General features: G+C 36.5%; 1 protein-coding gene across 4 annotated transcripts in view; it reads left to right on the forward strand.

Annotated features, from left to right (window-relative positions):
- Nucleotides 1–26,921, forward strand: part of DOCK4 (dedicator of cytokinesis 4) — a 223,559-nt gene that overhangs the window by 121,155 nt on the left and 75,483 nt on the right. For all 4 annotated transcript variants that reach the window (XM_054280760.1, XM_054280777.1, XM_054280769.1 and 1 more), the window contains exons 13-17: nucleotides 8,438–8,563; nucleotides 21,299–21,423; nucleotides 22,884–23,046; nucleotides 23,547–23,653; nucleotides 24,209–24,365. In XM_054280760.1, the coding sequence (XP_054136735.1) occupies nucleotides 8,438–8,563; nucleotides 21,299–21,423; nucleotides 22,884–23,046; nucleotides 23,547–23,653; nucleotides 24,209–24,365 (678 nt within the window). The remainder of the gene's footprint in view (nucleotides 1–8,437; nucleotides 8,564–21,298; nucleotides 21,424–22,883; nucleotides 23,047–23,546; nucleotides 23,654–24,208; nucleotides 24,366–26,921) is intronic.

Consider the following 26,921-nt stretch of genomic DNA (forward strand, 5'->3'; position numbering starts at 1 on the left):
CACCTCTGGCTGCTCTGTAACTTTGAACTCGTGTGGAGTCCATGGAAATAACTGATGTAGTGGGAAAGTCTTTCCTTGTGCCATTATCTTGGAGTGTTCTGATGAACTAGACAAGACTGATGTAACCTAATTGCATTTATACTGAGGACAGTGTGGTTTATTCTGTGGTACCAGTGCCAAACTTACTTTGCAGCTCCACTGGGAGCACTGTTAATTATACATTAATTGCTGTGAGTGCTTGAAACTAGAATTCCTTGGTTGAAGCTTGGAGGACTTGAAGCCTATGTGTTGACAGATGTTTGCCAACACTACCACCATGAGGAAGGACAATCTGTCATCTTAAGGAGGAATGTTATTCATCAGATCACACAGTAAGCTGGGCTGGAAGGGTCCTCAGGAAGTTTTGTGGTCCAACACCAGCAGAAACAGGAACCCACCTCAGAGTGAGATCAAACGTTCTTGAAGTTCAGTGAGGATGCTTATTCAAAGGCAAATAATTTTAACTTTAACCAACCTAAAGTAAGCTTCATAGAACATCCTTCAGTGTACGGAACTATTTTTACCTCGTATGTGGGACTTTTTTCCACAATATACCTGCCACTGAGTCTCTGTCTCCGTGGTCATATAAGGTTTGGTCAGAAAAGACATGAGGTAGACCAGCCCACTGTATGAGCTCATCTGACAAGGTGTAGGTTCTGGGGCAGGGATGACAATGGACACAGTTGGTTAGACACAGTGATATGTGCTTTGGGGCTTTCTCATGCCTGTTCACCTGCATTCAGCAGCCCCTTGGCACTCTGATGATATAATTTCTCCATGGTTACTGTCAAACACTGAGAAATTTAAGGGAACAAGTACTTTGTCTGTTTCATTTCCTCTTTCACAAAAAGTAAGCTTTGGCTTACAAATTCCTTGGTTTGGGGCAGGAAGCCTGTTAGTCTCATTATTTACCTTGCAGGGGAGAAACTACAGAGTCCCCTTAATCAGGGAGCATCATTTTTTCACGCTTGTGAAATGAAGAGCTACAAGAGATCAAATGCAGCAGGGAATTGCTAGCTCAGTATATGTCTACAATAAATAAATTTAAAAAATACAATGCATATAAAATAATATATAAATATATTGTTTAAAATATATAATAAAATAAAATACATATAAAATATAATCAATAAATATTTTTTTTAAAAAGTAGAGCTGTGGTAACTTGAAGTATTTTCTAGATGCCAGAAGTAATGTGACTGTGTTTATGTGACACTGCCCCAGCAGCTCACAGCATTACCACACTCAGAGTTGTTGCAAGGAGAGCTTTTTCCTGTGAACCAGCACAAGAAATCTCAGATGGGAAACTAAATGTGCATTCCCTGCTAGGAAGAGCTATGAGTTTTAGCCGAAAAGAAAGCATAGGCTTACAGTGAAGAATTGACTGGAGCAATGACTGGGGAGCAATGAGGAGGAATAATAGCAGGAGAATGGTAGCATGAACTTCACTGAGGAGGTAAAACAGAATGAAGTACATAACTTTTAGGCAACTCCTGGGCATATAATTAATCACAGAGAAGATTTCTGATGTTTGCGTTTTATCAACAAGGTTCTCAGGTGTCAGCATTGCTTTGAAATGTATTTTTTATCTTCACATCACTAACATTTAAACAGCAAATGCATTTGCTTAGTTACTCTAGTTCTAGGAAAATTTATAAATCTGACATTTTTAATCTTTGTTTTGTGACAAGGAGATTGTGTATTCCAGTTTGATGTCTTTAAGAATTAGTTGTCACTGAAGGCAACTGTTTGAAATACATTTAAAATAAGAATGCTGCTCTTATGTGCTTCACTACATATACAATGAATTAAGGCATTCTTTTTGTTCACAAAAAATGCTAAAGCCAAAAGATTACTCATATAACGAATTTTGCACATGAAGTGTTGTTCCAAGATCATTTGGCCCTGAAGAGATAAGGTTGTAATAGAGTCAAATTCATGTTGTTTTCAGGGAAGAATGAAAGATGTGCCATTGTGGTACTGCCAGGGAGATTATCTATTCAGTAGAAACTATGATTTATTGTTCAAGTCAGTACTGCAATAATAGAATCATAGAATTGTTTAGGCTGAGAAAGGCCTTTAACATGGAGTTCAACCATTAACCCAGGGCTGCCAAGCGGGTCTTTGAACTGTCTCCAGGGATAGTGAGCCAAGCACTTCTCTGGGCAGCCTTTCCAATGCAACTTGTAACTTGAGAGTAGGGATGGATCCCCACCTCACTGCAGCCTCCTTTCTGGTGGTTGTAGGGAGGGATAAGGTCTCCCCTCGGCTTCCTTTCCTCCAGATTAAACAACCCCAGCTCCCCCAGCTGCTTCTCATAAAAACTGTGCTCCAAGACCCTTCACCAGCCCTGCTGCCCTACTCTGGACATGCTTCAGCACCTCAGCTTCCTTCCTGTGGTGAAGACCTCAAAACTGAGCACAGGATTTGAGGCGAGGACAGGGGAACAAACCCTACCCTGGTCCTGCTGGACACACTCTTGCTGCCTGTGGTTCAAGTGGCTCTCAATTTAAACCCAGAAATTCCTAGGTAAGGCTGAATAATAACAATAGCTGGTTCATATTTCTATCTTGGAGTTGCATTATGTTTTTATAAGCCTTGTCCAAAAATTTCTGCTACTTATTGGATATAGGGTTGACTTCCTTAATTTAATCTACTAAAAGAATACAAAATCTTTACACTATTTCAAATTATTAATATAGCACGTACACAAGATTTTAACTTCTTCAAAGAATATATTTATAAGTTCTTTACAATTGTTACCTAGGTTCTTATGTTGGTGGGGATTAGATCTTTAACATTTTGTTTAAATACCTATTAAACATCTGTTTCCTTTGAAATAAGACTCATAACTGGAATGCAAATAGCTAAATTTCTAATACAATTCTGTTTCCATGAAGAACTGCACTTCATGAAGGAGAAAATAGCAAGTTTTTCTTTGGAAGCTTTTATTTGAGCTAGAAGCAATATAAGCCACTTATAATTGCAGAATTGTGTGTTTTGCACACTCCATAATATTCTAACTAACCATCTAGTTTGTAAAAATGTAATTTAAAAAAGCTTTGTGCAAGATGGTTCACCTTTGCAGTGTAACACTGTAGTGTGCAAATGGGTGCTGCCATGCCCAGTGACTTGTTAATAGAAAAGGGCAGCAGTGACCTTGTTAAGGCAAGAACTGGAGACAATATTTCTGAAATTTTTATTGTCTTTATAGGGTAGTTAGGCTAGATGCTTATAATAGTAACTTAGCCTTTTGGTCCTTTGTCCTTCATCCTGTGGTAAGTCTGGCAAGAAATACTTGAGGTTTTATCACCTACCTTGTAAAGAAATTCCAAGCCAGTTTTGAATGACAGCTAAATCTCATTTGCATTTAAGTGTCTCTCTTCCATTTGAGGAAGAAAAACATCCCTACTTTATACACTTGAGGGCATTTCTGACAAAAATCTTGACAAAAGAGCTCCAAGAAAGCTGTCAAAGTGTTGCAATGGCATTGATGCATTCTTTTTTAAGTGAGCTAAACCCCAGAATTTAAAGCTGAGGAAAAGAGGAGTTTGGAGTTTAATTTGATAATTTAAATTAATCAGAATGTAGTCTTCAAAAAGGCCATCAAGGACTGAATCTACCTCTCCTTCTTTACCTCTCTATTCCCAGACTGTAATTTGTGGGATTTTCTACTCAGAGTTTTCTGTGGCCAAGATTTATACAACTGTTTGTCCCAGATCACATTAAATCAGTAAACCATTTGTTTGTGCAAATCTGCTGGTTTTACCTTTACCTTTTTACCTTGTCACTTAAAACACTACTGGAAATTGGAACACCTGTAAGCCCTGAAAAAGCTTTATCATCTTTAGGCAACTTTATTTGGACAGATGCCTTATTTTATTACTTTTCTTAAAATACAAACAGTGCTGAATAACATTCTGTCTGAGGTTTGTTTTTTTTTTTCTTCTATCAGTTTTCTGAGCAGCTGCTAGGCATTTTCTTCTTAATATGATCAAGGACTCTCTGCTGCCAGTAGATAGAAGCTGACTGTAAATTATTTCCCCTGCCCCCAGAAGCCCAAATGCAAATAAAGTTGGTCTATAAGCATAATGAACAGATGCCATTTGTCATAACTAAGTGCAGAAATCAATAATGCAGCACAAAAGCTGTTTGAAGGTAAAATGACAAATCTAACAAAAATCTGGGATGCTTATTCAGCAGATTGACAATTTTCTGCATTGTCTTTCATCTGAATAATAAAAATAATCTGTCTTGGGTTGAAATTTAGTACAAGTTAATAGTAAGAAATTTCATGTGCTTGCAAAAGAAATAAAAGCATATCTATTTGCAGTGCCTTACAGAGTATTGTTGTAGTGGTTTGAAAACTGGGGTAAATAAAGAGTAATAGCTAACACAAGATGTTTTAATTATCACTGGGGAGGTAATTGAAGCTTTTTCCTGAGGGGACAAATCTAGGCTACAGACATTATTAAAAAAAATGTGCCAGTCCTTCAGAGACTGGATAATAATTTTTGTTGTTATGTTTTAGCTCCTAATATTCTAGAAGTGGACATGTATAGTTAGGAAGTTTTTGATGGCTCCCAGGAGTAATAAATGGTGTAGTGGTTCAGCCACAGTCAGATGGAGTGTATGGGAGTGTATGGTGACATGCTGCACATCTCTATTTTGCTTTGTCTGTGAACAGCTGTCCCATCACAAAATGCTCTATGTTTTTCTAAAACTAATAATTTTGCTGTGTTTAATCTGGCCTAGAACACTTCCAGGAATGGGACATCCACAATTCTAGGCATCTTTTTTCAGTGACTTGCCACCCTCACCATAAGGAATTTCTTCCTAACATTTGCACTGAAGCTCCTCTCTTTTAGTTTAAGGGTGATGTGTTTCAGCTTGTGAGTTCCTCTTCAATCTACTTTATTGTGCAATGTGCCTGAGGGAGTCCCTCTTAGGCTGAATCTGCACCCTTCTGAAAATCTGAATCTGATGTTTCAGTATGTTTTAAATTATGTTAGTTAATGCTTATTGATATTCCAGTAGCTCAGTTTTTAATAAGCATACAAACTCTAGGCCCTTGCAAAATGTGAATTATTCCATCTTTTTTAAAGTACCTTTTCCCCATGATTTTTATTACATTTGCGTGGTTCCTCAGTCATGGTGGGTGTCTATTTTCTTCTGGAAGTGAATTGCATTTTTACAAATGCATGAATATGAGATTGCTGTGGCTTGCAACTGGCCACAGGCTTTGTGTTTGGCTGACAGCAAGGTCCTCTTTACCTATCTGGCTTTGACTGCCTGGACTTGTCTTACCCTGTGTTGTTCTGACAGGAGATTTGTTTTGACTTGTAAAAGCATATATCAAATTACAAAATAATACATTTTATCTGCCTTATTATAGCTCTTGCTTAGTTTTGTGCAGTTGTGTGGTGGATGTATGCTTTGTATTTAACAAATACCTATGACATGTACTTAGTGTAGAGTTAACTAGCTCTAACCCTAGACTAACATGGAACACAGAAGAATAAAGGTATGTGACCATAACACACCTTGGAAGTACTGGCACAGGATGATACTAGAGGCCTATGAACAGCTCACCAGTGGCCAATTATTGATCGTCAAATAGTCTGGGTTTGAGAGCAGAGTGAAAGCAATTCTAGGGGCCACCCTTTGATATACATTATGCTCCTTTTGTCCATCTCAACATCCTGAAAGTAACAAATTGTGGGGAATTCAGGCAACCTGTTCTGTAATGTGAGCATCACGCTTCAATAACAGTATGCCTCTTATGATTTTAGGCCCTTAATGGAGGGTAGCCTGGGTGTCTTTCAAAATTAGTGGAGTTTTGACAGAGCAATCTGAATGCTTACCTGGGAATTATGTTCTTTTCATTAATTAGGTAGAATACATGTGCTCCCAACTTTAGCATTTTACTGAATTTATCAGTTCTACTTCTTGTCAATTCCCTTTTTTTTGACAGCTGGGTCCTCAGTGGCAAAACTGTTCACTTGAAGACTGGATTTTTGGAGGTCGTTCAGATTTCCTTCTCTGTGCATCCTTGCTTTGTTTCCATTCTGGCTGACTTTCACTCTTTCCTATTTACTAGCCTCTTTACACCATATAACATTTCTAAAGTAACTTTGCTATCTGTAATCCAGTGTTCTTCATTTTTCTGAAAAGCTTGGGAATGCATGCCATTTATATTCCAAAGATGTATTTAAACTATAGGTAAAATGACTAACCTGTGTTTCAGGTGTGTTCACTGAGAGATTTCTTGATGCTTTTGGATGTATAAAGCTGACTCTTCATTCTCTAACAATGAATGCCATGAAATGCAGAGCTCTATATCTTTCTTTCCTTGCATGAGCAAGTGCTTCAAATCGTTGACAGATAGCTTTTTTCTCAAGTTAAAAGTGTTTAGCCATTGATGAGGTGTTTTTGACATCTGATTTTAAAGTTAAATAAAATTTTTCAAGGGAATCTGTGAAATTTATACTGAAAGAAAATTGAATTTGGAGTCTTCAACCTTTGTTTAGAAAACACAATAACTTTACACCAGGTGGTGTACAATATCTGATTAATGCTGTTGTGGTTGATGTGATCTGTAACAATAGCAAATGGGTTTTTCAGGTTTCCAGGGAAACAGTGCAATGGGGGCATATGAGGGCATGATTATACATGTGTATGTATGACAATTTCTTAAAATATAAAAGCAGCAAGATTGGGGGTGGTCTAAATATCCATATTTATCAGGGAGCTATACCCAGCCTAGCTCTTCCCATACAGCAATGAAAAACCTTTCACCTGCTCTAAGAGAGCCTGAATTTTGCTTTGTACCAAGCTTCTGTATTGTCAGCTAGCCATGGTGTGGTTTATTTTCTCACCTGCCCAAATAATGATTGTCACTTCTTCCTAAAGGTCGTTCACTGTATAACCATAGAACAAATTCTCCTATAAAAATAATTAATATCTATGGCATTAAATACAGTCCTTAAAATAGAGAAGAATTTACTGAATGCTTTTCCTTGTAAGATTTGTTTATGTACCCAGTTGGAGATGTGTAGGCGAGCTGTTTTTATGAGAAGGAAGGTTTGGTCAGAGTATCACTTTCTCTGGAGTTGCCAAAATAAGAAAATGTAAACATAGGTAAGGGGAAAAATATAAAAGTTGTCATGGTAATTATATATATGATCTGCTGGAGCCTGGACTGGCAGTACATAGTACAGAGTTTTGAGCCCTGATTTTAGGAACTGCCAGACTTCAAGTAAATTTATTCAGTTGAACAGTAATATGGTTGTAGGGAAAATTTCTTTCAAAGCCAAAAGGACTGATGACCTTGTTGTTCGGTCTGTGTTGTACATGTTATTTGCTTCAGCTTAATCTCAAGTTCATTATGACTCTTCTTCTGAGTGGTCTGTTTATCTCCAGTTGTTGAGTGCATACAAAGCTTTTATCTTCTCCTTGATCTGTGTGTTGACACAGGATATGCCGTAGTAATGCTGAAGGTCAGGCAAGATTAATCTTTACAAGCTGTGTCATTCTGACACTTGCCTCAGTGATTATATTTGCAATAACCAAAAGGCATGCCTGCTGCTTTTGTTAATCTCAACTGTAATGAAGTATGCTCTTTGCAATTTATTTGTGTACTGCAGATGTAGTAGAAGGAGTTATGCTTCCTTGGTTCTAGAAGAATAAAAATTGGGAAATTATTATATGGCCACCCTTGCATTTTGTGTGTCTTCTAGCAAACATAAGAATGAGTATGATTGATTAAATCTGGTAAATGTTGAACAAAGATTGTAATTTTAGTCCTTACCTTATGAAATTACTGTTCCTAAGAATACCGATTATGTTATATTAGCTTACTAGAATTTTTTCTTCAGATTTTGGATGAATAAATTATATAACTCTGTATGAGTTGATACAAAGTGATACACTGTGATGAGACTTCTGTGTTTCACCCATAGCTCAGGGCAAAAATTGTATGTGCACTTTTTCTTGCATGTCAATAAAGGCAGAGTTGTGTTGAAGGAAGTGAAAAATTAAAATGATACCAAATGCCCTGATAGCAATTTCTCCAAATTGACCTCTTTCTAGTTCTCTTTTTAGTTAAAACATTAGTCTGTCCCTACTGATATAATTTTCATTCATATCATTCTGGTTCAATTACACATCAGTAATAATTTGCTAATGTTTTCATAGGTAGTTGTTTTCAAGTCTTTACTGATTTTTTGGTGTTGATACCCTTCACAAATACACTTCAGAATTGAAGTAGGTTGGCTTCCTCTGAGTTTCCTGTTCTCAAGAATGCATATATACTTGCAAATACATAACATTTTTAAGAAGTACTGATAATAATCTGTTTGAATGTCTAAGTTTCCATTGTTTTTCTCTTCATTTTCAGGTCTTGCAGTTTCTCTTCAGTTGCTTCATGGAGACATAGAACAAATTAGGAGGGAGTATACATCCAGATTTACACATGGAGTATCCATAACAAGGAAGCTAGGTTTTTCCAATATTATAATGCCTGGTAAGTTAAAGAGAAACTTCTTCCTGCTAAGCAGTAAAAGAAAGAACTTATGAGAAATTACTTGATTTTCAAATGAATACTGTATTCTGAAACTTCTTAAACAGCTCCCGAGACTTTTATATTACCATGTTTTCATAAAGATAGAAGAAACTGTGTCCCAGTGGCCCCATTACATTATATTGTATAGTTACTATGCCAGTGTCAAAACAACTATAGCTATAGGAGCCTTTTTTGAGAGATGGAACCCCAGTTTATAGAGGTGAAGATGACTGAATGCAAGACTGCTAAGCCCTATGCAGTTAAAAAATAACCAGCAGAAGCAATTCATAGGAGCTGGTAGCTTTTTAAATAAAGACTCACAGAATTTCACTGATACTGTACAGCTTCTGCTTTCATGAGGTTTGTTTCTCCAAAATAGAGATGACTGGAAATGGACAATAATATAGATGTAGAGACTTCATTTTGTGTATATTATATGACAAAATAGGTAAATACTTTAACCAATGCTAAGGAAAGTGGAAAGATTGTGTCAGTGTGATTGTGAGGAAGCGAATGTGGCAAGATCGTAGGACAACTTATAACTACATCCCTGAAATGAAATTTTGTAAACGATGAGTGGGTTGCTGAAAATTAGGAAGCAAATGTCTCTTTAAAGGCAAAGCATACTTTCAAGCAGACCAGTTTGGCATGATTATGGTGTTATGTTGTTGCTGAGAAATGTTGCAGGGAGGAGCCCACATATTAGTTTCAGCTGAGTCCACGCACACAGTCTTGACTTTCTCAAATGTAAATCATCCCCATGACTTTCAGATTTTTAATGGGGACTATCTTCTTCATATAAAGATCTGTCTTTGCATTCCTGTGGACCTAAATCAGAAGTAAACTAGGGTTCTGAGGCAAGAATAAATAAACTTTCATACTTCACTAATCGAGGAGGTCTTAAACAGGCATTTGAAATTCAGTAATGAGGCTCAGCTTTAGCTGTGGGCATGTCTTTCTCTTGAACTTCTGCCTGAAACTTGACAACTGAGAATTCACTCTTGCGTGCTTACTGCCAATTAAACATCTGTCCTTCTGCATCCTTGATCAGCACTACTGGTCACTTAAAACATGCGCAATAGCACAAGTTAATAAAACAGTTTCAGCACTACAATGAAAATGGTATAACTGCAGTGTTTAGAATAATAAAATGCATAAGTCAGGTGCCATTTAAATTGAAGTTAGTTTCTATATATATGCCTAATGCAAGCAATTCAATTGACATTTTATGGCTTATTAGCTAGGCTTTATTTGTTGTCTTACTGTTGGATTTGAAATTTGAATAAAATGGATGTTGTAGATAGTCTGGTAGATAGCAGTGGAAGCAGTTTTACTGAGCACACTGTAACTCCCATTAGGAATAATTTCCCCAGTTATCTATGATTTAGTGACCTGCTGCTCTGTGTTATCAAATTTGCTAAGTTCTATGAATAGATCTCTTATCCCTTCATTTTCCACTTGAGAAATAACACAATGTACTAAACTGCAAGAAACATGTTATAGCAGACTACAGTGTAATCAGCTGCTGGAGGAGTTTCTTGACTCAGTTTCAAAGAATTATGCAGGTTCACTTTGTCACTGTTTTAGTTTAAAAAATAATATATGGGTTCTGGTATACTGCTTTCTCAGTCCAATTGTATGCATGCATGAGTTTAAATAATGTACAACTTCTGTGTTTGCTGGCATAGAAGGGATTACTCCTAAAGAGAAATAATCATCTCAGTCTTGCAATGATGAGTTTCAAGGACTAACCAGAGAAGTATGCCCTAGGCCCTGAAATGCCCTCAGCAACCTAGCCTTTGAAATGCTTTTTTAATTTAAAGTTCCCCTTTCATTCTATTTATCTTCTAGTGGGTTTTTTTTCCACAGATAAATTAGAGAACTTCATCTTTTGCCACTAGAAATGGTCATTAATTAGATCTTATTTTATATTTTTGTTGAAAGGGTGTTGCTGTGGCTAATTAGCACTTAGGTTAGTGTTGTGAATAAGACTCTTGAATTATTCAATAAGAAATGCTTCATGCTGCTAAACTGCAGTATCTCTCTTAGAAATGCCATATTTTAAGTCTCTCTCCTATTCTGGTGTATTTAAACTCTCTCTGACCTTCCTTTTTTGTCATACCAATCCTTTTCTCTGTGGAGGTTTTGCTGTGAAAAGTAACTGGGATCAGCATACATGCCAAACCAGAACTGACAATAATAGTGCATGTTTTTATAGAGTAATGTGTTTTGTGTCACTGCAGCTTTGACAGACTGAAGCCACAAATACACTGTCCAGAACCCTTGGAATTTCTTAATGAAGAACTCCAAGTGTTTTAGGAAATGAAGTAGATGGATGGAAAAAAGTATATGGCTATGGTTTTAAAAGGCTGTGAAATAGATAACTTATTTTATTCTAGCCAACAAAAGAAGGGCAGGCAGTGCAAGTGTCAACTTGTGAGGATAATCAATATGCATTTTGTAGGTTTGACCAGGATTTCAGGGCAGACTCCATGCAAGCATTGGTAAATTCTCTTCCAGCATTCTAGTGTGGTTGTCTGCAGATATACAGCCAATATTCTCAGGAAGCTTTGTACAACATTGAAGGACATCTGTGCTTGCACACTGATTTTCTGTGTTCACCATTTCCTGACAACTACATCATTACTTAGTATATAAAATTCAGCATTTGATATTTGCAAATCTAGTATACTTTTGAAGGGCACTCTAAGTTAAATTTACATACATAATAGGTAATGAAATGTGAAAGCCCTTTTTCTATGCATACTTTTACCAGCTTTTTTGCTATTTTATGTAGTTCAGTATTATGGAATCTCTTTTCAAATTTGACTTAGAGCACCTGTATCAGTGCATGCCTTCAGTGCTGTTCATGCTCATGTGTTATATACGTGCATATATACATGTTCTTTGGCACCATTTTGGAAAATATCTAATTCTGTAAATAAGCCTGATCACTAATATGTGTTGCCTGGAGTTTTTAGAATTGGAATAAACCCTAGCACAGCTGTTTGTCTAAATGAGGACTTAACTGGCTTCGCTAGATGCCCACTCTGCCTCCCAGTTGTAAAGAGACTAAACTTTTGTGTGGTAAGCATACATACACGTGCATGTCTTCTTTAGTTGTGCATTCCAGATCAGAATTGCATCTGCTTTACTTCATTTAAGCTACACTGTTCTTAACAGGGCTAAGTTCATTACTGATGGTTTACTGGTAGTTCTTGTCTTAACTGCTTGGTACATTCAAAGACAAAATCCATTCAGTGTGATACATAAGCACTTAAAATAATCTCATCATCTTCCTGTAGAATACTTTTTTCACTAAGCAATTTAGTGAAGTCCAAGCCTTCCTTCCTGTAATGAAGGAACCTACAAACTTCCTCTATGCAGCTTTGTCTTTAGTAATATGACAAGATAATTCTGACTTAAGACAGCTAGGGATTTGATTTTGAAAGGCTCCGTGACTTAGAGACAGCAGCTCCAAATGTCTTTATCCATAAAATGTACTTTGTACTCATATGGTGTTAGAAGAGGTTAAAGAGTTGGTGCATCCCTACAATGGTTCTACATTGATCAGTGTTTGCCTTGTACACAGGCTTAGTGTGGTATCTGTACTGGTATCTAGAGCTGGGCTAGTCAGTCCTGACTGGAGAAGTCTTGGCTTGTAATAATTAACCTGGAATTTTTTGGTCCTTTTCTACTTATGTGATAAATTTTGACACATGTCATAGCTAAAAACTCTACATGCAGCTGTACTATTAATTTCTGTAGAGGAACTTTCATTCTTTTGAACTTATTTGTCCAAGATTAAAAGTTGCATTTTGTTTTCAACATTGTCTTTTTCTTTTTTGCATTTTAGCAGATAAAATGAGGTGCCTGGGATATTGCTGTGCTTTTAAGTTTCCTATGTTAAGCTTTCATATGCTCAGTTTAGGAAAAGTAACTGATTTTTTTTTCCCATCACATCTGCGTTGCTTTATGTTTGCCACTTTTTAACTTCATTAGATGTCCTTTTGCTGTCCAGTTAAATCTCATCAGATCCTGTCCTTCAAAGCTACTGAATGTACTAATCGTGCTTTCATCTGGATTATTAAAAGGCCTTTTCATGTCCAAGTACACACCAACCTTTCTTACTATTTTCAGAAGCTTTTTAAAATAAAGCTAGAAATAGAATCTTTGTCTTTTTATACAAATGGTCTCAAAAAATGCTATCTTTGTGATAACATTCGTTATCAATTATGTGATTTTTGACTAGAGACAGTCATTCTTTCAAAGCGTAGAAAAAGATTCTGCAAAAATGTAAAGGAAGCTATGGAATATGTTTTCCTCATCATGGTAAGTGTCTGTATCTACCAGTGAGCTTGGAGTTAGTAAAGAGCTGTTGATTCTAGGAGAAGAAATCTATATCTGACACACTTCAATGTTTTTCTCCCTTTAGCAATGGAGTGAATGTTCCCAAACTTTTCTTTATACTATATGAAGTACAAACAGTTTAAATTTAACTTCTGCCACTGGATATATTAGTTACACAAAATATGTTTGAGCAATATGGTGGAGTAAAGACACACCCTGCATTTTGACCTTTCACAAAACTGTAGTACTCTAGGAGGAATATCCTCTGCTTTTCAAATCCTATTTTAATACTATTTAAAAACTTTAATCCTATCTGTTGAAGGAATTAACATTTATACAAGTCACTGGAGAAAAGAAGAGTATAATGTATTTGGTTAGACAAGTGTAAGGAACTTGTGTATCGTTTTTCTTCTCCTTTCTACTCCTCTATCTTATTTTTTTGGTTCATTAGAAACTGAAGGAAAAAATAGAAGAAAACTGTGGAAAGGCAAGACAAGCCAGAATTTAATTGTACTTCCCTTGATTTAAAATCGCTGGAAATGAAGAATAGGGAAAAGAGTCTTCTGCAGTTTATGGTATTTGAAGAATAAGCTGGCTTTCTACTGAGTATAGAATAAGTAGCAGTGATGCATGGGAGGCGTATGCAAGGATTGTTATTGCTTGGAAGTTTTTCTTTGATAAACTGGGTAAGGAACACTGGCAAACTTAACAAATGAATGTTTTAGCTCTGTTCAAGCAAACAGTCTGTCACAATTGGGTTGGAAATATTTTCTTTATTTTGAAGTTAGACAAAGTTAACAAGTCAAAGTTTTCTGTTGAAAATAGTTTGCAATTTTTTTATTCCTCGCTTGTTTAAAGCAGCTTGTTTTACATTTCATTGTTAGAAGGAAGAGAAAAAAGTCTCAGAACAATTGGGTATTATGTGGTAAATGTACAATCCGTTTGAGATATGAAAGTATTTGAGAATTCCTTGTAAAGGGCATTTCATTTACTTAATCAGATGTTTTCTGGTGAGTGTCTTAGAGCTTGTTGAATGTTTCTGTAGTAAAGCTTGAAAATGCAGATAATGTTTTCATTGTAAAATGAAAGTAAAGTAACATAGGAAAGTACTAAAAAAAATCAGTTTATCAATCTCTGATTTAAATATCCAAGTCTACTTAATCCAATAATAAAAAGGCAGTGATGTTACCAAAGTGACCAATGCTCCTAAAATCCTAACATATGCAGAGTTGTTTTAATTAATTTCCCATATATAAACAAGAATACTAGTCATAATATATAAAGTAGCTGCTAGTATATAAATAGTAGAAATTGCCTTAATGTTTTCTGCCTCTTCCCTATAATATACTTAAATGCAGACACACAACCTGCCCCAAATCATTCTTTGTCAAGTGTCACCCAGGAAAGTCTCAGTCTGAGTTTTCCTTTGTATGTATATATTTAAGCACTAAATAAAAGCTTTTCTCATTCTTGAGTCATGTGTGTATATTGCTTATAAATATTGTGAATGTGTGCAAAACTTGCTTGGTTGTTCTTTGCCTCAGTGATGGAGAAGTGAAGGTCTGCTCAGTGGGGAAAAAGCGCTGAAGAGACAGCTGACTGGTGGCTGTCACAGTCTTTAAAACTCAAACGTGTTCACTGGCAGCTTCAAGCATGTCAATGAGATTTGCCCCCCTTTTTGAAAGTGCTGAATATATTCCCTGATAAGCAGCCAGTCTTTCAGTGTCTTCTAAAAGGCAAAATAAAAAGGAAATTGTTTCAGTAATGGGATTTCATTTCCTACAGTGATGAAATTCTTTGTGAAATGCAGCATGCCTGTGTGTCCAATAAGCTGCTGTCCTCAAGAATGCCCTTCTCTCAGATAACATTCTTCTGTATTACAATTTTCACAAATGATCCTAGATTGCTTAACTTGATTTTTTTAAAATTAATTTTTGTTTTTAAATTAAATGTGTAAGAAATCAGGAAGGGAAGGCAAGAGAAAAGAATAGTTGAGTGAAGACCTGCTGGTCAAACTAAAGGACAACAAGGAAATGCAGAAGCAGTGAAAGTACTAATAGGTGTGCTGGAAAAAAATATTGAAATATTGCCCAGTTGTGTAGTGATGGGGTCAGGAGGGCTAAGGCAAAGTTGGAGCTGAAATCAGCAAGGGAATGCAAAGAAAAATAAGAACTTCTGTAGGTATTTCAGCCAGAAAAGAAAATAAAAGCATACTCCTTGTGATCAGCATGACTGCTAAACTGGTCTCAGCAGATGAGAAGAAAAGGCTGAGGTACTCAGCAATGTTTTTGCCTCAGTCTTCACTGTAAGTCTCTCTTCTCAGCCTCACAAATCTGTAGATCTCAAGGCAGGGACTGAAGGGAGCAAAGGAAAACAGTAACACCTGAGGAATCTGAGCATACTTAAGTCTGTGTGACCTGGCAAGATACATCCCAGGGTCCCAAAGGAATTGGCTGGTGTAGCTGCCAAGCCACTCTCCATGATATTTGAAAAGCCATGGCAGTCGCATGGAGTATCCAGTGACTGTAAAAAAGGAAACATTGCATCATTTTTTTTTTTAAAGGTAGAAATGTCAACACAGGGTGCCCAGAGAGAGTGTAGATGTTCTATCCCTGGCAAGATTTAAGAAAAATTGGAGAGGGCTCTGAGCAACCTGCTCTAGTTGAAGATGTCCCAGCTCATTGCATGGAAGTTGGATTATGAAATCATCAAAGTTCAACTGCCAGAAGGGGATTAGCAGGACGGCAAACTTTACTAAGCTTCCTTAGCACTCTCCTCAAGTTAAAAGTTTAAATCACCTTCTGCTGCTTTTTTTTTTTAATATCCTCTCATTGGCAGTTGCTACACAACTCTTTTCCCATTCTACAAAGTATTCTAAGGATCTTTTTTCTAGAATGTTTTCATCCACAAGGTTTACATTCTGGGTTAATACCATTTTGTCTGTGCCACAGCCAGAGATTTTCAGTCCTTACAACTGAATTTTTTTTAAGAGCTGTTCAAGATCTATTTAGAGTATAAAGCATCTCGTTAGCCCCTATTTTACATAGATGAACAGGAACTTCCTTTAAATGAAATTAGGTTTTTTGCTCTTCTGCAATTCATGATTCCAAAGGTCCTACAGTTCTGAGCAAAGCTTTCAAAAAAGCAGTTTCAAACAAAAGCTCTTAGTAAGGTCTGTATACTTATTTTAAGTTAGTGGCTGTTGTCAGTACAGCAGTAACTATCAGAGATGCTTGTTCAAATACACTCATGCTGTGTTTTGTTACCCTACTAAATAATAAAATTGAAATTTATTTCACTAGAAAGCTTTTTGAGGATAACTGGCAAACTAAACTCCTGTTTCTAACGAAGACACTACCTTTGATCTTTGACAGCTATCTTCTGCTTGAAAACCTTGTTTCATATTAATATGCTACCAGAGATTTTGCAGTTCTAAATAGGTTTGAAATACAAGAAAAGTCTTGTTATAATATCCGTGTTGCAGCTGCAACTCACAGGTTTGTCAGTGTAAGTTTAAAAACAATTTTGTGATGAAAAATCATTGCTTTGATGCTTAGGTTAGGTGCAAATGTTTCTATAAAAATAACAGTACAAATGATAGATTCATACAAAGGCTCTCCTGAGGCTTGTACTGATCTGACTTTCTCCTGACTAGTGATTACCTGTGTCAGCTGAGGTTAGTGGGTGCAGTTAAGCCTCTCTGAGCTGGGGGCAGTTCACACACAGGTCCAGCTTGGGAGCAGCAGGAGACCAGAGCTTGTACACAGGTCCTTGATAGTGATGATGGAGCCTCCAAGCTATGAAGGAAAGGGAGCCTGCAGAGGCATCCCATAATGAAACTCTGCAGTGGGCATAATAGGTCCCTGAGCACACATTGTCATCTCCAGCCTGGAAATTACTCCTGGCTCTTTTCTCTTTACTGCTTATTTAATATTTGTAGTTTGTAGTTGGCAGGTTAAGAAAGGCTGACTCTATTAACTGCATCCTCCATCAGTCCTCTTGTGGTTGTTTTTGACTTTAATTGGCCTTTCCTCCTGTTCGTAATATTAGATTTTGCATGTGATTGATGCTGGTCAGGTGTCTGTCCCTCGCCCCCATTCTGCCCTGGTACAATTCATTGCTAGTTGGATTGAAGTCATGAAGCTTTTGCTTCTTTGTAGGGCAGAATTCTTGAGCTATAATGTACCTGGTTAGCACCTGCAGCTGGGACAAGAGGGGTTTGGAGCTCTTCCTCTCTTAGCCCATGGAGAGTCCTTTCAAGATAATTTTGCCAGATTAAAGCTGCGATGTATTGGCAGGACCATATGATGGGGCAGGTACTGCCAGTGCTGTGCTGTACATGTTTCTATTTAGCAACTCAGACATTTCAATTCAACACATTTCATTTACAATTAAATTCACATGCCAGAGTGGCTGTCCATGCAGAATGTGCACTGAAAGCTTGTGCTACATCAAAATGTTATGTCTGTATTCACGCCACTGACTTTGTTGTCATTGTTAAATTCTGTGAAAATTCAGTTTCCATATGGCTTTAACCCTCACTTAATACTAGAAGCTCTTGTAGGAATTTGTCAGCCTGCTTTTGGTGAAAAGGTGAAATCATAGGGTGCTAACTAAGTCCCAAAGTGTTGGGCTTATTGGGTCACTTCTGTAATTAGGACAGAATATAACCCTTTTCAACACATTCAATTGCATGATTGTCAGATGAACAAACAGCTTCCCTAGATACACTCCTTGGTCCTCACAGTTCTGTTTTTTTCCAAGAAACAGCTTATTACTTCCCACTCTCATAGGGACCAACACCAACTTTTTTATTTCTTCTTTGTTGTTTACCATCTCACACCCAATGTACAACAATCCTCTGTCTACCTATGCTGGTTGTAACATGTTAACCTCATTTTTTTCTTGAAATAATGTCTAGAAAGTAGCTTTACCAAGATAAGCAGCTTTCTAAGCAGTGAAATCATTCGAATAACACAGAAATGCAACAAAAAGCTTCTTTAATTTGCTTTTGTCCAGCATCTGCTGACTCAGTTCATAACCTACATGAAGTATCTTTGACTTCTAAGGAGACTTAGGTGGTTTGCTTTACAGAAAATGTTTATTGATTTTAAACGTGTGTGATTCATTATTTGATAGTCATTTCTTACCCAGAAAACTGACAGTCCTAGACAAAGCTGATTTAATGTGGGATTTGACTCTGGCTACGAAAGTTACTCACTGGGTGTTGCTCTCTGCATGTTCATTTCACAGTCTGGATGCCCTAAATTCAGACAGGTGAAAGTGACCTGTAATAACAGGGGCCAGGGAATGGAAATGCTCCATCTGAGCAGGGAGAAATGAGCTGCCCTTCGTTTTGAAACAAATACTTTCAAGTGGTCTAGACCTTTCACACCACTCAGTGTCATTATAGGTGGAGGTAGGTTTGTCACTTCAAAAGCTGAGCACGTTTTTTAATATTGTTTTCAGTTGTTTATTTCTGTACCAAACTTCATGCTGAAAACAGCCATTGGATGTTTTCTCTGAGACAAGCTTGGAGAAGGAGACACTGTATTTCTCAGCACAGAAATTGGCTGGAATTAGTGTGTTGCTTGTTAAATCTCCTCTAAAGCCTCTGTCTGATAGAGATTTAATTCTGTAGGTATGTTTCAACCAGTAATTAAAATCTGATGTACTGTGCTGTTTGAAATGTGCCCTTCCTATTTCTGTGTTGATTCCTCACATTTGCTGAAGTGTAACACTGTAAAGTCTCAGTACACATACACCTGTAAGATTTATTTCAGTCATGCAGATAGTTTAGCAGAAGATACCATTTGTACTCACCAAAGTCTACCTCAGAACTCTGATGTTCAGCTGGACTTGGCCTTTCAGGGCTACTTATGGTGGTAATTGACTACCTTAGTGACAAGGAGTTGATTTAATCTGTCTGGTTGACTGGGAAAGGCAAAGGTCCCACAGAAAAATGATGCATATTCTTATAATCAAATGTGTAATTATAGTTACCCTAAATAAGAAAATCAGTTAAGGGAATATAGATATATTCAGCAATGTGCTGATGTTTGAATGCTTTATAGAGGACTTTGAATGTTTTTTATGGGAAGTGGAACCACAAACTAATGCCCTAACTTAAACAGACAATTTCAATTTTTGGAGTGAGAATTTTTATTAAGGAAGGTGGAAAAATGGCGTTTTTGTAAAAGCTGAGTATGCACCTAAGAGTATGGTAATTACCCCCGATGCTCTCCCAGCCTCCAGCTATTTTCAACTCAAGGGATTTCCTGAGTCCTTATGATTGCCATTTTCATATCCTGTAGCTGATTTTTTTTTCACAATTTCTCCATCTTTTCCTTTCATCATTTTACGTTACTTACATTCATAACATCCTTTGGGAAAGCTTTGAGTTTGTGTTTGGGTTTTGTTTTGAGATTGCTTTTGTGTTTGGTGTTGGGTTTTTTTGGTTTTTTTTCTTACAAGGCCATCACCTGAATAACCATCACCTTTTGCTTATTTTAAACCTGTTTCCCACCAGGAACCAGAGCCTGATCTGGTGGTTGCTCTCACTTAGTAATAATTCAGCTCTTTCATCCTTGACTTCAGACACTCTTAAGTGAATACTATTTGTATTTGTTCTGTTGATTCTGTCTAGCTGTGTTCTAGCCTCTGCCCATGATTGTTTCAGGAGGTAACTGATAATAAGGTAATACAATGGCAGATTTCCCCCCTTGTTTGTGGGCATGGGTCTTGAGGCATTTGTGATATGGCAATTTCTTCTTTAAATCTTTTTATCATTTAGATTGGGCTTTGGAGGAATCTTTTAATTATTTTGCATCCAGTGATGTAATAATATTATAAAAATATTAGATAACTACAGCAAGATCATTGTTTCTGTTACTTAAAAATTACTAGAGAGAGTTGCATTAAAATGTAAGGAATGTGAAACATGAGAGTATTGTGGAAAGTTCAAGCATGTCAAATTCTACTTGCAAATTAAAATGCAGCTAGAAATTGAAGATGCATTAATTATTTATGTTACATATATTATAATTAATTTTACCCACAATACAAGTACACATCCCATGGTTGCCTTCCAAGTGGCACACCTATAAATATACCAAACTATCACACTTCAGCAGTGCTGAATGAAAATCTGCCTTATTAAAACATGAAATTCCCTTTTCACTAAACTTGCATTTCTCTAGATGAAAACATATAATCTCAATTTCTGTTCAAACAAAGTCCAGAAATAAGAATTTTAGAAAATTCTTCTAATTATGATGCTGTTCATCCTTCATTGTTCTGCCTTTCACAAGGAATGTCCATTTGCTTCAAAGTAGTTCTGGTAACTTTGTTCAAGAGTTGGATTTGTTTGCACTCTTCACAAACAGGTTCAGCATCTTTAAACAGAACAGGGGCTTCCCTACCATGGCACTTGAGTCACTACCAGTACTGCTTTTACCCCTGCCACGTCCCCACTGCAACCACTCTTTCCTCTTTTCATCAAACTTTGCAATTTGTGTCAACTGAAGCTAAAATAAAATTACTATTGATCTAGTCCATGTGATCTGTTTGTGTTCTGACAGACTACTTAGTGTGATACTGCATGAACGTGCAAAGAATTTAAATTTAGATATGCTAGCAGTCCTTGTGTATACCATATGGTACTTAGGTGGTGTCTGTGTTGGATTGGTAGTTTAAATGTCCTGATGAAGAGTCTAATTTCTGAGAAGACTTTCCAACAAGCAAAAAATAAGCTAACTAAGCAAACTTTTCCCTCAAAAGCTTTGGAACACCCTATTAATGTAAAATATATTGAGATTTTTTTAGATTACAAATTGTAATGCTCATAATCCAGGAAGACTGCCCTTCTAATGGAAAGAACACCAACTCTTGGTTTTTCCTTTTGCAAAATAATACATTTCCTGTAAAGATAAGCGGAAAAAAAGTCGTAATCAATTAAACAGAGAACTGTAGCAATTACAGATGAAAGGAAATACATTAATATTGCCTTAGATTAGAAGAAGAATTAAGTGAGGTGGAGCTAGACACTGGCTTCAGTATAGCTCAAAGAGCCAATGAAAAGACCAAACAGACTCAACAGGTGAGTAGAAGCCCCTAGAACTGGTTTAGTATGGCAAATAATCTTTGGGTTTTGAGAGGGATGAACATCTTTTGCTTTTCTTGGTTTATGAGAACAATTATTGTTTAAAATCCAAAAATGCGGATAAATTGTGGGTGCAGCACTGTCCTTTGTAAGATATCATGAAAATCTACTGAAGTACTGAAAGCAAAATTTAGCAAGTTGGACTGAATTTTGAACACATTGTTCTGTTTTTGTTTTTTTAATAGGTGAAATGAGGAATGATTTATATATCACTGTAGAAAGAGGAGAGTTTGAGAAAGGAGGGAAAAGTGTGGCCAGAAATGTGGAAGTGACAATGCATGTGGTGGACAGCAGTGGTCAAATTTTAAAGGTATCTTTGTTTTATGTTTTTCCTTGCTGTAGTTAATTTTGATACACTTTTTCACATCCTCTTTTGTGGCACTGATTGAAGAATACAAAAATGCTTTGGAAAGGACATGTTTATCTTTTGCTGTCTTTAGGTATTCAAAGTGTTTCCACTTTGCTTAAAACATTTATAAAATGTCTATATTATTAAACCTTAATATATGTTTGTTTTATTTCTGTGATGAATTACATGATTGAGATAAACCTGTAAAATTGCCAGCTAAATAACTTATGATTCCATTAAAATGTTGGACAATGTTGAAGCAAGATCAAGTTTGGGAAAATTTTGTATTTCCTAAAAATTCTTCTTAGAAATATGCAATTTTTTATGTTACACAGAATAACTTCTTGATAATTGTGAATTTTGTGTCTGATTTTAATAAATTAGGGATTCTTGCTGCAGAAGTCAGCACCATGTATCAGTAAAAAAAAGAAATTATTATTCCTTCTCATCTTCAAATTTTATTGTATGAGGCTGGTGATGGCTTACAAACAGGCAATGGTTTAAATTTTAATTATTAATAGATGACTGTTTCTCAACATTTTACTATACCAGAAAGATTTCTGTTCACATTCAAACTTTTCCTCACATATTTCTATATGGTTTTTGTTTTGTTGTAAATTTGGAAGTAGTATTTTCATATGTTCTGCATGATTTCATGGTTTGTGGGGTAACACAATGAAGAAAGCCTAGCTCAAATTGTGTGCTTTTGTATCTGAAGTGAAATTGTGCTTATTGATCCATGGCATCCAGTATAGACCCATTTTATATATATAAACTTAAGTGTGTGTGTGTATGTTAAACAAAAACATGATATTGAGATTATAATTGCAAAAGCTACACCTTACCTTTCCTACAGAGAATTAATAGATATCCCCAAGTCAGGACTTTAGACAAATCCATTTGTCTGCCTTGCTATGGGGAGTCCATCATGGGTGGTGTAAAGGCAGCCAACACTTTGCTTCCTCCTGATCACAGAATCCACATTTATTTTCCAATCCTGGGACATACCACTGGTAGTGCCAGGGTTACAGGCTTATTTCAGATGATTGAAGATCTTGAGCCTGGGCTGTCCTGGTCTCAGTTCCATTCTTTGTTGCTGGGGCATAACATTGGCAGGACTGTGTTGTGTCATGGGAATCCACAACACGTGTGTTGCTTAAACCTCCCTGATCACCCAGTACACCCTGATAAACACTTCTGCTCTAAATTATGTGAATGATTCTTGCTGTTTCTAATTTTCTAATTGCAACTATAAAAAACAGTGCTGCTGTTTTTGAGGGTTATAAGATACTGAACATTGTACCACATTTGGCATTTATGTTATGAATGTAAACATTAACTAGTCTTCCTTGGAAGAGCAGTCCTTGACGTCATTTTACCAGTGAATTGATCTATCCTTAATCATGTTTTTCCTTCACTAGGATTTTATCTCATTTGGCTCTGGAGAGCCACCAGCCAGCGAATACCATTCTTTTGTGCTTTATCACAACAATGGCCCCAGGTGGGCTGAGCTGCTGAAGCTTCCCATTCCTGTGGATAAGTTCCGAGGCGCTCACATCCGCTGCGAATTCCGGCACTGCTCCAGTGAGTGCTGCTCATGACTTCTGCTGGCCCTCCCCATTAGGGCTGCAGTCAGCACACGAGTTTCCATAACACCTCAGGGAAAAGACAGCTGCATGAGCTTTCTCTGTAATGCTTCTTTTACTAACAAAATTCTAAAAACTTTAAAACATTATGAAACATTTTAGAGATGATTTTGAGGTAAAAGTTGCTGACTGGTTCCACATTCTGCATTCCAAGGCATGAAAGAAAGGTTCCACAGAGGAGGATAAACTTCTATATGTTCCTAAGATTGCATACTTGGTGGCTTACATTATTTGTTATTAATATATACTAAATTATTTCAGAATACGCCCTTCTGATTTAAAGTGAGATAAAAAGGGAGATGATATGCAAATTGGAACAGCAATTCAAGATAATCTTAATCTGACTAGCTCCAGTGTACTTTCCTGTGTTGCATTGTATACATTTATTTTGTCTAAAAAGTATACTATTAACTGCTGCTATTTATACATGCATTTCAGCAAAAGAAAAGGGTGAGAAGAAGTTGTTTGGCTTTTCTTTCGTGCCCCTGATGCAGGAAAATGGGAGGACTCTGCCAGATGGCACCCATGAACTAATTGTACACAAGGTAATTTGAATTAGCAATCATTAGCAGTAATGATTCCACTGGAACCTGCTTTAAATATCCAGACACATTAAGTAGAGAAAGTCTGTATTGATTATCAAATAAATGATAATCCTGTCACCATTAAAATATCCATTGCTGATTGCTTAATATTCACCTTCCTGATATAAACTGCAATTGAATCTAGGTATGTGTTTCAGTGCATTGGTTTTCCAAAGTCTTACTATTACATCACATTGTGTTATAATGAATTTCACAATGATAAGTTATTTAAATTTTGTGGAATTCTCTTTCCACATATGAGAACTGTCACTTTGTTCAGCAGATTTTATGTGCTCCCAGATAAAGTTTAGATTTCAACATGAAAATTTGTAGCTATTAATTTAATGTAACCTGTGCAAATTTGTTAAATTTGAATGCTATGTTCTAAAACCAAATTTGCAACAGGCAAATTGGAAGTTCTTCCGTTTCTGACAGAGAAACAATGATTCATATAATTTAGAGATTTGGTCAATAGTTTTGTCCAGTACAGTTATTTTAACTGGTTTGTTTCCACAGTGTGAAGAAAATGCAAACCTTCAGGATTCTGGTCGCTACCTCAAACTCCCCTTTTCAAAGGGAATATCCCTGGGAAACAACAGCCAAGCAGTAAAAACCACTAAGGAGTCCTTCTGGATTACATCCTTTCTCTGCTCCACCAAACTCACACAAAATGGTAGGATATGTTGATTATTTAAAACATGATGAGCTGAAATGAGTGTGATAGTTAGTCTTTTCCATGCCAAGCAATCATGGATGTACTCAAAAATAGCTTATGTTCTATCTATTTTGTGAACTGGTTTTCTTCATAATTTTTTTATATCCAGATGGAAACAAATGGATTATGATGAACCACTGTTTTTAAGTAGTTCAAGAATGCTTTTTAGATGACCATGATATTGGAATCAAATGCAGCACTTCTGGAATCAGCTATCAAAACCCAGCTGCTTTATAAAACCTCTTAATCTGTTTGTTGTAGATTTTTTATGAAATACTCATTGTCAGCTTTAGGCTCTAGCAGTTTGTTTCTAATTAGGCATATATTGCTGTTTTGTTTCTCTTCAAGCCAACAAACATTTATTACTACTTGAAACAGTTTATACACTGGCTATAAGGAGCAGCAGATTTAAACACATGTGTTTACACATTCTACCAGTGCTCTGTGTAAAGTTTTTAACCAGTGTTATGTATAAAGTTCTTGAGGTTCTCGTTTACCTACCATAACTGACCTACCTGTAACTAAAACAAAAAAACTGTGGAACAGTTTTCCAAAAATTTCTAAATATTGTGTATTTGCTTGGTAATGTGTTTCTGACCATTCTTTGATAGACCCACAATTTTATATTATTACTTTGATCTCTCTTGTGTGTGAATATCTGTGACTTTATTCATCTTGTGTGTATGATGATAAAATTGCTAACTGCCTGCAAATTGGTTAAAGATGTTTAACAAAAACTGGAGCAGCTTTTTAAGTTGAAATAGTGCTCTTAATTTTCACCCTTTAATACCAAGTGTCCAAAATAGAACTGTGTGCAACCAGTAAGTGGCTTGTTTCCTTGCACACACCCATTTTGTATTTTCATAGCAGTTACCTTAGTAATGAAGTTACTCAATGAAAGATTTTCCCAAAGGTAGCTAATAGGGAATCAGATACTAAATTTGCTTCAGTTAAAGGCCTTGATTTAGGAAATTACATTAATCTACTGGTACTTACACATGCATAAAAGTGCTGCCTGGAACTTACAAGTGTCTCACTGATAAATAGTTCCCTGCTGTCTGCGGTTCTAGTAATAATTTTTATTTACAGTACAGAAGTTATTTTGTACTTATTTTAAGTAGATGTGTGGCATAGGGCATAAAATTTCCTCCTATTTTTAACCATATTCTGAGTAAGAGGGTGTAGAATATCTGAATAATATTGATCCCCTTTTCAGCTCTGAAAGAGTTAACAATTATTTCAGCAGTACTTCAGAGGGTGGAAATATTTTCAATAGACAGGCTCATATTTTCTCCAAGGATCTTCTTTGGGAAGTTCATCTTGGTGAGTTTCCAAATCCCCATTCTTTTAAACAAAAATTTGCCAAAATCTATTGCATGCTCAGAAAATGAACATAGAGCAAAGCATGTGGATATTTGGTCATGTGAGCATTACTTCAGTTATCCCTGAGAGAATGTAGCTTATGTGTTAAAAACCACAGGATTAAAAAGATCTGTGTATTTAATTTTTTTAGTAAGCATTTGTATTTTTGAAAATTGCTGGTTATTTTTTAATTTGTTTTTAAGTTTGGAGATTTTTTCTGAATGTCTCAGAGATTCACCCGTTGTTTACAAACAACAATGTTCAGTCTGAAAATGAATTAAAAATTATTCTGTTGTCTGGCTATGGGGTGGGGAAGGACCCCAAACTCAGACTTGTAAAGGGTGTGACTGAATTAGGCTGCTGCTTTACTCACTTGCTGGGAAACTTTACTCAGCTGTCATTCTCTCATTGATTGTTCCCACATGCCATCAGCTCTCATGCATATTAAAATTATGGGGACTGGGGGATGGAGGCTGACTCCTAGTTGTTGGGATCCATAACTTCCTTACCCTGGGCACTTTGGAGGGGTTATTAGGATTATTTCCAAGCAATTTTTAGAGACCTTCTAACCAAGGGAGTCTGTGCGTTCATCATGGCTGAGAATGCGTCCTTATCTAATCTTTCTGCTATTTAGTTTTTCCTTCTCTTTTCCTTTTGATCCTGGATAGTTAATCAGTTAATATTAGCAAAAAGTATACTAGCTTTTTTCTATTATATTCTTAGATGGGTACTTATTTTTCATTACTCTATAAAACCCCAAAAGAGTGATTGAGAGCCCAGTATTTTTCTACTGAGTAGTTTCCAAAACAGTCTTCGTTTTTGACATATAGCAGGGATTGTTGGCTGCAAGAGAGTCAGGATCCTTCCAGTAAGTCTGAATATTTTAGCTGTTGGCATCCACTTGTTTCTCAGCACTGATTGGGGCATCCCTGGTCAGCAGCTGTTCAGCAGCAGAGCAACAAACACACCATACAGCATGGCAGAGGTGAAATCCTTCTAGCTGCATTAAAAAAAAAATAAAGCCAAAAAAAACCAGTGAATCAATAAAACACAAGTAGCACTGGGCAGCTTTCCAAATAACTCTAGTTATGGAGGAAATGTTGGTGACCACAGAAGCAGCCTGTTGGAAGAGACATGCTGACTGCTAGTTCT

The sequence above is a fragment of the Melozone crissalis genome, unplaced genomic scaffold (assembly GCF_028551555.1).
Source record: "Melozone crissalis strain CALT ecotype California unplaced genomic scaffold, PUWL_Pcris_2 ptg000004l_1, whole genome shotgun sequence".
In the NCBI taxonomy this organism is placed as follows: Eukaryota; Metazoa; Chordata; class Aves; order Passeriformes; family Passerellidae; genus Melozone; species Melozone crissalis.